Raw genomic sequence first — 14,242 nt, 5'->3', positions numbered from 1 at the left:
CCAAAGGGACAAGTGGCTCCTGCATTCCTCCGCCACCGCCACCCCATCTTTCCCCCAACAAAGGCAATGCTTAGTCTGCCCCAACTCCGGCGCCTCACAGGGCAAAACCAGCGCAGCGGGCAGAGAGCCAGGGCAGGAAGGAGCAGAGGAGGCACCCCCAAGAGCTCTAGGAAAATGCACGTCATGAAAAAACTACGTGTGGCTCCCAACTATTTTTTGCACCAACACAAACTCATCTTTTCCCCCAAACCTTTTTGACAGAGTCCCACAGTGGAAGGGGGGCTACGTTGCTCCACTTGATAAGCCGAAGTGCCCGGCACAAGGGGCGAGAGCCCCACGGACAGGGGTGGGGAGTTTTGGGGGCCGGGTGCCAGAGCTTCTGGAGAAGCTGGGCCTGGGGGGACAGGAGGTGAGGAAGGGTCTTTGAGGGGGGTCTCCAGACTCTCCAGGAGACCGGTGATGGTCCAATTGATTGATGACTACACGGCAGCAGGACAGCACCACACTGGCCCACAGCAGCCACGGTTCGTCGTTGGATTTCACCTGCTCAGGCGACCCCAGAGTGACAGCCTCCCACGCCAGGAGCCCCGGCTGTGGAATGGCGTCGGTGGCAGCGGGCAGGAGCTGGCCTCCTCCTCCAGCCCCAGCCCTTCCCCAGCGTCCACCCCGCCCGAGGGCCCACCTCGAATGTGAGATAGTGCTCCTTCAGCCGGCACTCCTCGGCCTCCTTGGACTTGACGCCCCTCTCCACAGGGTGACCCCTGTGCTCTGCCAGCTCTGCAGTCACCTGCCTCAGCTTGTTCTCGTGAGACCGCAGCTGCTCCTCCTGCAAAAGCCAGCCCTGAGCTGAGAGGTCCTGCTCCGGGGACGTCTAACTCTCCTGCCAGGCGCTGCTGCAGCTAGGGGAACCTGAGGCCTGGCCAGGCTCACCGAACACAGGGCTCTGGACCTAAGGAGGGCTCCTGTCCCCCTCCCCCTTACCCTGGCTACCGTGGGCATCCCTTCTTCCCCAGCAGGCTGAGGAGATGGGAACCCTTGTGCTCATGTGTGTCTGGAGACATTCCTGACCCAGACACACCCCCAGCTCATACTAATCCTCATACATACACAAAGACCCTCTGGACCAAGGATTGCCCTTTCTCTGGTCACCCTGGCTCCACGGGACACACACATTCCTTCACATGCATGCCTGGACTCACACCCACAGGCAGCCTGCCACACTGCCAGTGATGGAGAAAGGCACACGCTTCCTGGCCCCAGTACAGCCAGGCCTCTGTGCTTTGTGCACACCTTGCATGTGTGTGGGTGTGTGTGCACAGACCACCTGTCTGCATGCACCTGTGTGCACGTGTGCCATGCAGTGTGCATGTACATGGTGTAGGTGTGTGCATAGTGTGCCCAAACAGAGGCTCTGGGTAGAAATGGAAGCCACCAGGGCTCCATGGAGAGAATCAGGGCAAGGCCAAGGAGCAAACAGGCCAGCAGCAGCCACAGACAGGAAGTTTCTAAGCTAGAGGGCAGGCTCACTACTCCTCAAGTTCTGGCCACCATTTACCCTTTCCTCTCCAAGAAAACCCTGAAATCCTGGAGCACTGGTGTTCTACGGGTTCCAAGTACAATAGTACCTAAGGGCAGGTGAGGGCAGCACAGAACACCGCATGCAGGGCCAGTGCTGTGCCACCTGTCCCTGGCTCCCCAGGACACACATCCCACACCCACAGGGACACCGCCACTGGCAGAGAAGCATGCACACCGGAAGTGCGATGGGCACCATGGGACGGAGGAGAACTTCTGCCCCGCCCTGGGGTCCCTCAGCCTGGGCCAGGTACCCGAGAGGAGGAGCCAGAGTAGGGGCTGTGGAGTAGGGGCTGTGGGGGCCTGGGCTGGGGGCGGTCTGGGGGGTGGCATCACGAGCACCAGCATTGAACCTGGCAGAGGCGCGTGGTGCAGGAGGGCAGCAGGGGCCGGCAGAACTTCTTCATGGAGCTGACGGCAGCTGGGAAGGCCGGGGCGGAGAAGATGGCAGCCACCAGGTTGATCCTCAGGATCCAGGAGAGCATTTCCTCCTTGCTCCTGGAGACAAGCAGAGGAACTGGGGCTGGACGTGCCTGCAGCTGTGGAGGGAAGTCCCCTTCTGCCCAGCCTGCATGTGCATGTGCAAATCAGTCCTCCCAGGGCCAGAACTCATGGCCCTCCAGCCCACAGGCCCAGGTGATCAGAGAGCGAGGGCAAGGGCCGTCCTGCCACAACCCTCCTGTCCTGCCGGCCACTCGCCCTGCGACAGCAAGGTCACAGCTAGGCTCCACCCACCAGCGTCCCTCCTTTGAAGCTCATCTGACACAAACAACGGCCATGGCCAGTCTCAGAAGGCAGGGGAGCAGGGCAGTGGGAGGAGGGCCTCACGGGCCACCTATCCCTGAAGCTAAGTGTGATGTGGTAAGAGTCCATTGGCTCCCGTGGGCATCTCGGGGCACAGCTGCAAGCTGTCCCAGAGTCTCAGCCTCAGGAGGCCTAAGCCAAGGCCCAAGAGATGGGATTTTTTTTTTTAACAGGCAGAGTGGACAGTGAGAGAGAGAGAGACAGAGAGAAAGGTTTTCCTTTTCTGTTGGTTCACCCCCCAGTGACCGCTGCAGCTGGCACACTGCGCTGATCCAAAGCCAAGAGCCAGGTGCTTCTCCTGGTCTCCCATGGGGTGCAGGGCCCAAGCACTTGGGCCATCCTCCACTGCACTCCCGGGCCACAGCAGAGAGCTGGCCTGGAAGAGGGGCAACCAGGACAGAATCTGGCACCCTAAGTGGGACTAGAATCCGGTGTGCCAGCACCACAGGCGGGGGGTTAGCCTATTGAGCTGCAGCGCTGGCCAAGAGATGGGATTTCTAACCAGCTTCCAGGTGCCACTTGTGACCACACTGTGTCTCCAGCTGCTGGATTGTGTCAGGGGACACACTTGTACCATGACTGATGGGCAGGGGGCACCGGGAGTCTGTCCTAAGGAGGGGGAGGGTGGGAACCAGGGGGCTCCAGCTCCCACTTACGGTGCCTGGAAGAGGAAGACCCTCCAGTCGGCCGTCTTCAGCTTCAGCACATGAGACTTCTTGCTGTAGTCAGAGGCCCTGGTGGCCAGGGCGTGGTGCACGCGAATGGCGTTCTTCAGGTCGCCCTCCGACAGTGCTTTGTCAGGCCTGTACTCATCCTGGCCAGGGACGGGATGGGCAACCTCTGTCAGCATCAGCCCCAGCTTCCTGGCCCACACTGCCCACCACGTGCCCTCCCTGCCTCTCCTTCCATCTCTTAGTTCCTGCTGCCAGGCTGCCTAAGTTACCCCAAAGAGAATTTCCTGGCACCATCCCTGGACCGTGGGCTGTCCCTGTTTAGGCCTCACACTGAAATCCACTGAGCCACGTTAGGCATTTTAAACACCGCTCCCCCGAAACCTCCAAAGCCCTGAGTGAGCCTGAGTCAGGCCCTGCTGGGGTTAGTTCCGACATCTGTTACACCCAAGGCCCTGCCCAGGACCCTCGGTATCACAAGGCAGAGCCTGGACAGGAATGAGTTGGGCTTTCCTGGGAAAGGACTCAGGGCAGTGCCTCACCTTCTGTAAGTACAGGATGGTCCCTTTGAGCACCGCGTAGAATTTCTTCCAGCCACGCCTCCCACGGGGCGCTGGGGAGGGGGGCACAGGTAGTGTGGCCGCAACCACCCACTCCAACATCTCTACCCTGCCTCCCCCTGTGTGCCCACCTGTGTGTACACCCCCGAAGGAGTAGCCAACAGGTGGGCCCCCTCTGTGCCAACATCCCGCCCCGTGCCCACTCCCCAGCCTGACACCCACTCCTCTTGCCATCCATGTCGGCGTGGGTCTTCCGGGTGAGCACGCCATGCTTGTAGGTGGTGGCGCTGAGAGCCTGTGGGACATCCAGGAAAGGGTTGCCACCATCCAGGATCCGTGTCACCTTCTTCGTGCCTGTCCCAAACTTGTCATCCACCAGCTCAGACAGGGACTTCCTCAGCTCGTCCTCATCACTAGAAAAGCACTGGGCCTGAGCACCACCTCCATGAAGGCCTCAGCCCTGCATCCTCATGGACTTGCCCAGCAACCACCATTCTAGGAGCTGGGGCCAGAGGGAAAGAGCAGCCCCCAGGAGGCAGAGATGAGAAAGCTCCCATTCAGATCAGATCTCTGACCCCTCCTTTGAGTCTTCAATTCTTTTTTTTTTTTTTAAGAGTTATTTTATTTTTGAAAGGCAAAGTTACAGAGAGAGAAAGGGAGAGAGAGAGAAAGAGATCTTCCATCTGCTGGTTCACTCCCCAGATGGCTGCAACAGCCAGGGCTGGGCAAGGCCAAAGCTAGGGGCTAGGAGTTTCATCCATGTCTCCCACATGGGCACAGGGCCCCAAGCACTTGGGTCATCTTCCGCTGCTTTCCCAGGTGCATTGGCATAGAGCTGGATGAGAAGTAGAACAGCCAGGACTTGAACCAGCTCCCATAAGGGATACTGGCGCTGCAGGCGGCAGCCTTACCCCCTTAAGCCACAGAACCAGCCCCTATTCTTCAGTTCTGACCCCTGACCTCTGATCTTTTATTTTTGACCTCCAAGGTCCAATCCTCACCCTAGATCACAGTTTAAGACTTCACTATTTTTAGGTCTCCTTCTCAGTCTTCATTCTCCTCCATCCAACACTGAAAGCCCAGCCCAGGGGCATTAACCCACAGCCAGACTGATGTCAGGCACAAACCCCACCAACAGCAGTGGCATTTGGCCTAGCAGTTGGGACACCCGCATCCCAAACGAGGGTGGCCTGGGTTCTATGCCCAACTCCACTCCTGGGTCTATCTTCCTGCTAATATGGATCTTAGGGAACAACAAGTGATGACTCAAGTATTTCGGTCCCTGCCACCATGTGGGACACCTGGATGGAGTTCTTAGTTCCCAGCCCAGTCATTGCAGCCTTTCAGGGATGAACTAGTGAATGGAAGATATCTCTGTGTCTATCACTGATTCAAACAACAACGAAACAAGAAATCACCAACATGCTGGCAGAGGGCAAGCCAGGGGAGGGTCTTAGAGTTCGGACCCCATGAGAGCCCTGGTGGAAGAGGAGTTTGGGCTTCTGACAATCCCTGCCTGGGGCCTCTACGCAGATCTGAAGGTGCAGCTGCCCCGGGAGGCACAGCAGGGAGAGACTCACACTCTCCCCCAACAAGCAAGATCACCACCGCACTTTCTGGAAGGCAGCACCTCCAGCCTCACTGCTTTCACAGAAGTCAGGAGGTAGCGACCACCAAAGCATGGTGCTACTCTCGGGGCCAGAGGGGGCCTGAGCCTCTCACCTGCTTACCTCTCAAAGGGGAAAGAGCTGTCATCGTTGGGAATGTGGCAAATATCCCAGTACAGAAAGCTAACTATAAGTATCAGAGCACTGTGAACACCGCACACTTTTCCCAAGACAGAAAATAACCCAAGGGAAACTCCTCGACACTGGGTGTTGATTTGCTGAACAGGCTTGGTCAGTGCTCTGGGCTGGAAGAAATCAGCACCATGGAGAGTGGTCAGAGCGCCTAACCCCGCCCCAGCCACACCCCACCCAAGGATGCGGTCTCCCCACGCCTGTGCCCTTGGGCACTACTCACATGGCCCATTCCAGCTTTTCATTCTTGATGGAGTTGTAAAGGGACTGGAAGAGGGAAAGAGAGAGGGGTTGAGGTGAAGATTCAAAAAAAATCCCCATCTACCTACTGCAATGTGGGCGTGCTGAAAGTTCCTTTTCAACCAACGGGACAAAGGGAGTGCTTGATTCACACTTGTTTGTTGGATGCATGTAAGTGTGAGTGATACTTAATTGTGTCATCTTTTAAGTCTGTCTCCTCTAGGTGACTGTAAGCTTCACAAGGACAGGAGATGTTTTTCTTGTCCACCACTGAACCCTGAGTGCATAATCCAGAACTCAATGCGTGGTAAGTACTTAACAAGGTAGATGGGTGATGGATGTGGGAATGGATAGGTGGAATGCAGGAGGAAACAGACGGCTGGATCAGTGAAGGGAGAATATGAGCGGACGGGAGATGTCTCAGGGGTATTAGAGTGGGTGGGTGGGTGTATGGGTGAGGGCAGGGCTGGACGGATAAACGAGAGGGTAACTGGGTGAACAGATTTGAGGATGACTGAGTGGACGGGTTTGTCAGTAGGTGGATAGAGGCATGGAAATGGGTGGGTGGGCACATGAGTGAGTGGATGTGGCCTATTATGGGGGAGTGTTTAAGGATGCATGGAGGTGTACGTGTAGTGACCGTGTGAATGAGTGAAGAGTTAGTGTATACAGAAGTGCTACAGTTTGAACAGGATTTGAGTCCCCAACTCACGCAGATGTTTAAATTCCACCATCTGTTAGTGATTGAGATTAAGGGGTGAGGCTTCCCCCAGTTATGGTCTCAAGGTAGGGAGGTGTATACATTAGGTTAGGTTGCTAGAGTAGAGCCCCAAAATCAAATCACACAGACACAGAGGGACAGTAGGACTCTTGTCTATCTCTCTGCTGGCTCCCCATGTGGACCACCCTCTGCATGCCCTCATCCATGGAACACCCTCAGCTGATGGCAGACGAATGGGGTTACCCAATCTTGCACTATAAACCTACATAACTAGAAGCTGAAATAAACCTCCTTTCATAAGGAGCTCCTCTTAGGTATTTTAGTTGGAGAAGTTAAAAGCTGACTAATTCAGGGGGAATGCTGCAGGCATTTGTGTGGGTGATGGGTGAATGGCTGAGTATAAGGGTAGGTGACTGGTGGCTTCATAGATGGATGGACAACGAATGCACGCATGGGACGATGAGTGACTGGATGGAAAGTGAATAGATGGCAACAAGTGGATGGGTGGGACTAGGATTGTTTGATCCCACAAACGTGTTCTTAGCAAGTGCTTCTCGACTGTGAAGAAAATAATTATGGGAAGAAAAGATGGAGAAAGAATTCTAGTTTTTAACAGATATATAGTACTTGTATATATTTACCTCCAGACTCACTAGGCAACATCCTCCCTGATACTGCCAGGCCCTTCAAACCCATGATCTAAAATGAACTTATCATCTCCCATCTCCCTGCCCCCTCCCCAAAAAAAATAACCCTGTTCCTCTTCCTCCAAAGTAAAGAACTGACCAAGCTGGCAAAGTCAAGAGCTCCAGCTTGGGCTTAACTGTCAAAAGAAAACGGGACTCTCTTAATTCCCAGTGATGTGGGAGGAATGAGTGGGCTTTTCCCTTTGGTGGTGATGACAATGAAGGCAGGGCTGAAGGTGGAGGTGATGTCTGGCAGCTGTGACAATTGGGGGTCAGTGTGGATTATCACCTTTACCACAGTAATGATTATGGGGTATTAAAATGTCTTGTAAGTCTACCATTCTTGCTAACTCAGGGAACACAGAGCAGTCAAATGCTGAACTAGATGGCCTCTCATTCTGTACCCAAATCATGGAAGTCGGGGCAGAGATTTCTCTCCACCACCCAGGGCTTGGCAAGGGGCAAAGGGACCTTCAGCAGGTGATACCTTCAGCAGATCTTTGGCAAAGTCTTGGCCATCATTCAGCTGGTCCAAGTTGGCAATGAACTGTTGGCAGGACATCTTCTTACCAATATTCTGTAATGGAGAAACGGTTCTACCTGAGAGTAGGGAAGGAGGCTGGTGTGGTCCCCATACCTGCCCTGCCCAGCCAGGAAGGGTGAGGCAGCACGAAGGGGAGTAATGAAATTAAAACTGCCTGGATTTTCCTTGGTTGCCAAGAGTTTACAAAAATTCCTTCCCGCATTCAAGATCCTATTTGATCCTCAAGCATCATGAGAGGTGGGACTCTCCTCAGACCTCATGAAGGAGTCAGGTTTGGATGAAATACTGTGATAGCTGCATTGACCAGGTGCCTGCCATGTTCCAGGTATGATACTCGACATGCATTATCTTATTTCTTTCTCCATTTGACAGGTAAGGAACGGGTGCAGGAAGGTGAAGTGATGTGCCCGTGATCACACAGCAAGGAGGTGGAAGGGGCCAAGTGCATCCGACACCAAAGCCCATGCTCTCACCCGCTACTCCACGGTTAACTCTCCCAGGGTCACTCAGCACCAGGACTTGAACCCAGGCCTCTTGGCTCCTGAGCAGAAGCTCTGTGTTCCGTCACACCTGTCTCACCCTCTCACCTGCACAGAGGGGCAGCAAGACCTCCAAGAGGTAGGTGAATTGAAGGAGAGTTTGGTCTTATGAAAGTCAAAAACCAATTTCTACCAACACATAGGGGTACCACATGCTGGGCAGGACTGGACAAAGGGAACCCCGCATGTGGTTTCCCTCCTGCAGGCACAAACAGCTGTGAATGACTGTGCCCTCAGGCTCCACCGGCTTTTCTTAACCACTGAGCAGCAGAAGGGCTTGACCCCTCCCAACCTAGCAGCACACGTGCTGTTCCTACTGCCAGGCTCTCCCTGCAGTGTCCACATTTGGGAAAACACTGGGTAGCATTTCATCTTTGGGAGGCCTTGTGGATCTGGATTTGCTACAAGGCAGTACTCCCCAAGATTCACCTACAGAACCCTGGTATCCCTTGAGACAGGAATGAGTATTCTCTTGAAAAGTCATTTGTACATCAAATATGCTAATTTATACTTCTGTCTTTAACATGCTTAGGTGTGTTGGGGGCCTCCAACAGTTTCCCAAATTTATTGACCTTGACACCATTTTATCAAATAGAGTCCATTAACGCCAGGTGGGACATTCATACGCCACACACATCATTTGGAAAATAATGCCATGAGTCTTCATACGACAAACACCTTTTCCAAAGGTTTAAGGAGGAAAGATTCTGCATGTGCCTTGAAGTAAGCATGTCTCACATGTTTACATGTTTGTTTTATAGCTATGTAACTGTGCCTGTCCATGTTTGTAAGTACATAGCCATGCGTGTGTGTGTGTGTGTGTGTGTGTGTGAGAGAGAGAGAGAGAGAGAGAAGCATGAGAGCAGTGTTGTAACACTGCCTTTGAATTCTCCACACACCGAATGTTGCCCATGCAAGAGTTCCAACCCTAGTAGTGAAAGACAACTCGTCTCAACTATGGTCAAACATTAATGAAGCATCTGTATGAAGGCACTGGAGGAACAGGAAAGAGGCGAGGACTTCAAGGGTGAAGCTCCTGCCAGGGGGACCCCAGCCAGAGCACCTGCCTTCTTGAAGCACCTGTCATCCTCAAGCGCTGGCCACAAAGTGGTATCACAGGATGGGACAACAAGCATTAGAGTTCAGGGAACACGAACGACAAGGGGCTCTGGGAAGCATCCCATGGTAATGCAACTGAAAACTGAAGTTAGGATAGGAAGCATAAAGGAAGCTCTCCAGTCGGAAAGCTACCCCACACGGAAGCCTTGAGAAGCAGAAGGGACTAACGAACAGAGAGGGGGTAACTCTAAATGAATATTAAATAGTGACTGTGTCGGAAAACGCTCAAGTTTCCCAGGGAATAAAATATACAGAGGTATAATACCTTAAAGTGTAACAGTTGTGTGTGTGTTGAGAGAGCAGTAAATGGAATTAGAATATTTTAAGGTATTTCACTGCCCAGGAAGTGGCAGAAGTACTTTTATTAACCAGGGATGCACACCACATACCACAAAATTCTGAAAGAATGTATAATGAACAAACAAGAGAAGAAAATGGAATCAGAAAAGAAACTTAAATAATCCAAAAGTAGGCAAGAAAGGGGACAAAAGAAATGCAGAACAAGCTAGTCAAAGAGAAGACGGTAGGCCGGCGCTGTGGCTCACTTGGCTAATCCTCCGCCTGCGGCACCGGCACCTGGGTTCTAGTCCCAGTTGGGGCACTGGGTACTAGTCCCAGTTGCTCCTCTTCCAGTCCAGCTCTCTGCTGTGGCCCGGGAGGGCAGTGGAGGATGGCCCAAGTCCTTGGGCCCTGCACCTGCATGGGAGACCAGGAGAAAGCACCTGGCTCCTGGCTTCAGATCGGTGCAGTGCCGGCCATAGCGGCCATTAGTGGGGTGAACCAATGGAAGGAAGACCTTTCTCTCTGTCTGTCTCTCTCTCTCTCTTTCTCTCTCACTGTCTATAACTCTACCTGTCAAATTAAAAAAGAGAGAGAGAGAGAAGATGGTAGCCTGGGATATTTAAATGGAAATGTATCACAATTTATGAAATAATTCAATTAAAGATGATTATCAGGTCTGATTTTTAAAACATAGATGACACATACCTTAAATATAAAGGAAGAAGAATCTTGGATGCAGAAAGAAAAGGATAGACTATGCAAACTCTAATCAAGCAACTCCAGTATAATTACATTAATGTCTGAAAAAAAAGATCTGAAGACAAGAAGCATTACTAGATATAAAAATGGACATTTTCACAATGATAAAAGCTCAATCCACCAGGAAGCACAACCATCCTAAATCTATAGAACACCAAATAGCACAGCCTCAGAATATACAATACAAATTTTACAGAACCAAGAAAAGATATATTCACAACAGCAATTAGAGATTTTAACACTGTTCTTTCAATAACAAAAGGACAGACAGACAAAAAATCAGCAAGAATAGGGGCACAGTCGATTAAGCCACCTCCTCCAATACTAGCATCCCATATGAGCACTGGTTCAAGTCCCAGATGCTCCACTTCCAATTCAACTTCCTGCTAATGTACCTGAGAAGGGAGCAGAAGATGGCCCAAGTATGGAGTCCCTGTACCCATGTAGGGACCCAGAGGGAATTCCTAGCTCCTGGTTCAGCTTGGCTTAGTCCCAGCCATTGCAGCCACTGAGGGAGTGAACCATCACATGGAAGATCTCTCTCCCTCTCTCTCTGTAACTCTGTTTTTCAAATAAATAAACAAATCTTTTATGAAAAAAAAGAAAAAGCAAGAATATTAATTAATATGCCAAAAAAGTAGATAACCTGGGCAAAATGAATATATTGTTAGAAGCACAGAGACTACCAAAACTGGTTCAAGAAGTAGAAAATCAGCCCTAAAACAAGTAAAGATACCAAATCCACAATCAGAAACCTCCCAATAAAGAAGTCAAAGGCCAGATGGCTTCACTGGTGAATTTTAAAGGACATTTAAATAAAAATCAACACTAATCCTTTTCAAACTCTTCCAGAAAACTGAAGAGCAGGAAGCACTCCCTAGCTCTTTCTACAAGGCCACCATTACCCTAATACCAGAGCCAAAGACCACAAGGAAAGGACAAATCAATATCTTTTATTAACATAGATGCAGAGCCGGCGCCGTGGCTCAATAGGCTAATCCTCCACCTTGCGGCGCCGGCACACCGGGTTCTAGTCCCGGTTGGGGCGCCGGATTCTGTCCCGGTTGCCCCTCTTCCAGGCCAGCTCTCTGCTATGGCCAGGGAGTGCAGTGGAGGATGGCCCAGGTGCTTGGGCCCTGCACCCCATGGGAGACCAGGAAAAGCACCTGGCTCCTGGCTCCTGCCAGGATCAGCGCGGTGCGCCGGCTGCAGCGGCGGCCATTGGAGGGTGAACCAGCGGCAAAGGAAGACCTTTCTCTCTCTGTCTCTCTCTCTCACTGTCCACTCTGCCTGTCAAAAAAAAAAAAAAAAAAAAAAAAAACATAGATGCAAAAACCCTCCATAAAACACCAGCACACCGTTCCAACAGCTTTACTCAATGGCCAAGTGAAATGTACCTTAGGAATTCAAAGCTGACCTAACACACAAGAATCTAACATTGTAATATAACACAATAACAGAATAAATGGGGGTGGGGGTGGGGGGACACATGACCATCTTATTTGATGGCGAAAAGCATCTGACAAAATTCAAATCCCTTTCATGATAAAAAGCATTAAACAAACCAGGACTCTAAGGAAAACCCTTACCATGACAAAGGCACTCAGGAGAAGCCCACACCTGACATTCTCCTCGTGCTGAAAGACTGAAAGCTTTGCACCCTCGGGTCAGGAACACGGCAGAGATGCCGCCTCTGCCACTTCTATTCAGCGCTGCAGTGAGAGATTTAACCAGAGCCACCAGCACGGAGAAGAAACAAAAGACACCTGACTGGAAGGCTAGAGGTCAAATTATGTCAGTTCACCGATGACATGATCTTACACATGGAAAATCCTAGAATTCCACACACGAAAGAAAAGTGCAGAAACTAGTAGACAAATTCAGTGATCGTGCAGGATACAAGAACAGACTACAACTATAAAACTCTTAAAAGATAACATAAGGGTAAATCTTTTTTTAAAAAAGATTTCTTTCTTTATTTATTTGAAAGGCAGAGTTACAGAGAGGCAGAGAGAGAGAGCGAGAAGTCTTCCATCTGCTGGTTCACTCCCTAAAGGGCCACAAAAGCACCAGCTGGGCCAATCCGAAGTCAGGAGCCAGGAGCTTCCTCCAGGTTTCCCACACAAGTACAAGGGCCCAAGGACCTGGGCCATCTTCTACTGCTTTCCTAGGCCATTAACAGAGAGCTGGATTGGAAGTGGAGCAGCTGGGACTTGAACCGGAGCCCATATGGGATGCCAGCACTGCAGCGGAGGCTTTACCCGATACCACAGCACCGGCCTCAGGGCAAATCTGTATGACCTTGCATCTGGCAATGGTTTCTTATATATGACACCAAAAGCATGGGCAACCAAAGAAAAAATAAACTGGACTTCACCAAAATTTGAAACAATACCAAAAGAGAAAGATTTGCAGATTACATATGATAAGGGTCTAACATCTAGAATACATATAAAGAAGTCTTAGAATGCAGCAAGGAAAAGACAAACAACCCAATTTTTAAGTGGACAAAGGACACGAACAGACATTTCTCCAGAGAAGACACACAACTGGTCAACAAGCACATGAAAAGACGCTCAACACCATCAGTTGTCAGAGAAATGCAAATCAAAACCACAATGAGGCACCACTTCACACTTACTAGAATGCCTGTAATTTTAAAAAAGAAAAAGAAGAGTTGCTGAAGACGTGCAGAAGTTGGAACCTGTACACTGCTGATGGGAATACAAAATAGTTCAGCCATTGTGGGCAACAGTTTGGCAGTTCCTCATGTAATTAAGTTAAACATGTAATTACCATGAGACCCACCAAGTGTATCCTGGGTACATATCCAAAAAACAGAAAACAGATGCTCAAACAGAAACTTCTATACAAATGTTCACAGTAGCCCTACTTTTTTTTTTTTTTTTTTTTTTTTTTTTTTTTTGACAGGCAGAGTTAGACAGTGAGAGAGAGACAGAGAGAAAGGTCTTCCTTTTTCCGTTGGTTCACCCCCTAAGTGGCCACTATGGCCAGTGCGTTGCAGCCGGTGCACTGCACCGATCCAAAGCCAGAAGCCAGGTGCTTCCTCCTGGTCTCCCATGCAGGTGCGGGGCCCAAGGACTTGGGCCATCCTCCACTGCACTCCCGGGCCACAGCAGAGAGTTGGACTGGAAGAGGAGCAACCAGGACAGAGTCCAGCTCCCCGACCAGGACTAGAAACCAGGGTGCCAGTGCCACAGGTGGAGGATTAGCCAAGTGAACCACGGCGCCGGCCACAGTAGCCCTACTTATAATAACTCAAATACCCACCAACAGATGAATGGATAAAGAAGGTGTGATACGTCCATACATGGAATATTACTCACCCATCAAAAATGAATTGCTGACACATGCCAGAACACAGATAAACCTTGAAAATATTATGCTAAATTTAAAAAACCAAACTTGGCAAGCCACATATTATGTGATTTGTGTCTATGAAATAACCATAGACAAGCCCACAGAGACAGAGGCCAGGTCAGCCTGTGCCAGGGGCTGGGTCGAGGAAGTCATGGGGCATGGCTGCCGCGAGGCTCGAGGCTTCCCCCTGGGTGATGAAAAGCTGCAGGCTGAGACGGTGGCGGCTACACACCAGCGCGGATACTCTGCATGCCTCTTACAGCGGTGGGGAACCTACGTTCCGCCAACGGGCAACAGTTATTTATGCCATCATTCATGGGCAATACACAAGTATCAACTTAAAAATTAGCCTGCTATAGATTCATCAGATTTCAAGTCCCGCCTGCAGCTGCTTTGGCAGCACCAGACCAAGTGATTCTGTGGGCCTCATATGGCCCGTGGGCCAGAAGTTCCCAACCCCTGTAAATGACCAAAATAGTAAAGCACAAGCTGTGCATTTGTAACCACGGTAAATAAGCCAGTGATGGTACAGAACGCTCCAACACAGAACACCTGGCGGTAC

At 50.9% G+C, this 14,242-nt stretch overlaps 1 protein-coding gene across 5 annotated transcripts in view; it reads right to left on the bottom strand.

Moving 5' to 3' along the window:
• Positions 1-14,242, bottom strand: part of PSD2 (pleckstrin and Sec7 domain containing 2) — a 56,373-nt gene that overhangs the window by 4,541 nt on the left and 37,590 nt on the right. For 4 of the 5 annotated variants that reach the window (XM_051843449.2, XM_051843447.2, XM_051843448.2 and 1 more), the window contains exons 8-14: positions 7,544-7,634; positions 5,633-5,676; positions 3,833-4,023; positions 3,593-3,663; positions 3,036-3,193; positions 1,929-2,073; positions 683-826 (exon numbers count right to left, since the gene is read on the bottom strand). In XM_051843449.2, the coding sequence (XP_051699409.2) occupies positions 683-826; positions 1,929-2,073; positions 3,036-3,193; positions 3,593-3,663; positions 3,833-4,023; positions 5,633-5,676; positions 7,544-7,634 (844 nt within the window). The remainder of the gene's footprint in view (positions 1-682; positions 827-1,928; positions 2,074-3,035; positions 3,194-3,592; positions 3,664-3,832; positions 4,024-5,632; positions 5,677-7,543; positions 7,635-14,242) is intronic. The other variant, XM_051843451.2, reaches the window with a different exon arrangement.

The sequence above is a fragment of the Oryctolagus cuniculus genome, chromosome 6 (assembly GCF_964237555.1).
Source record: "Oryctolagus cuniculus chromosome 6, mOryCun1.1, whole genome shotgun sequence".
Taxonomy (NCBI): domain Eukaryota; kingdom Metazoa; phylum Chordata; class Mammalia; order Lagomorpha; family Leporidae; genus Oryctolagus; species Oryctolagus cuniculus.
Note: the sequence above shows the minus strand (reverse complement) of the source record. Positions and strands in the feature narration are given on the sequence as shown.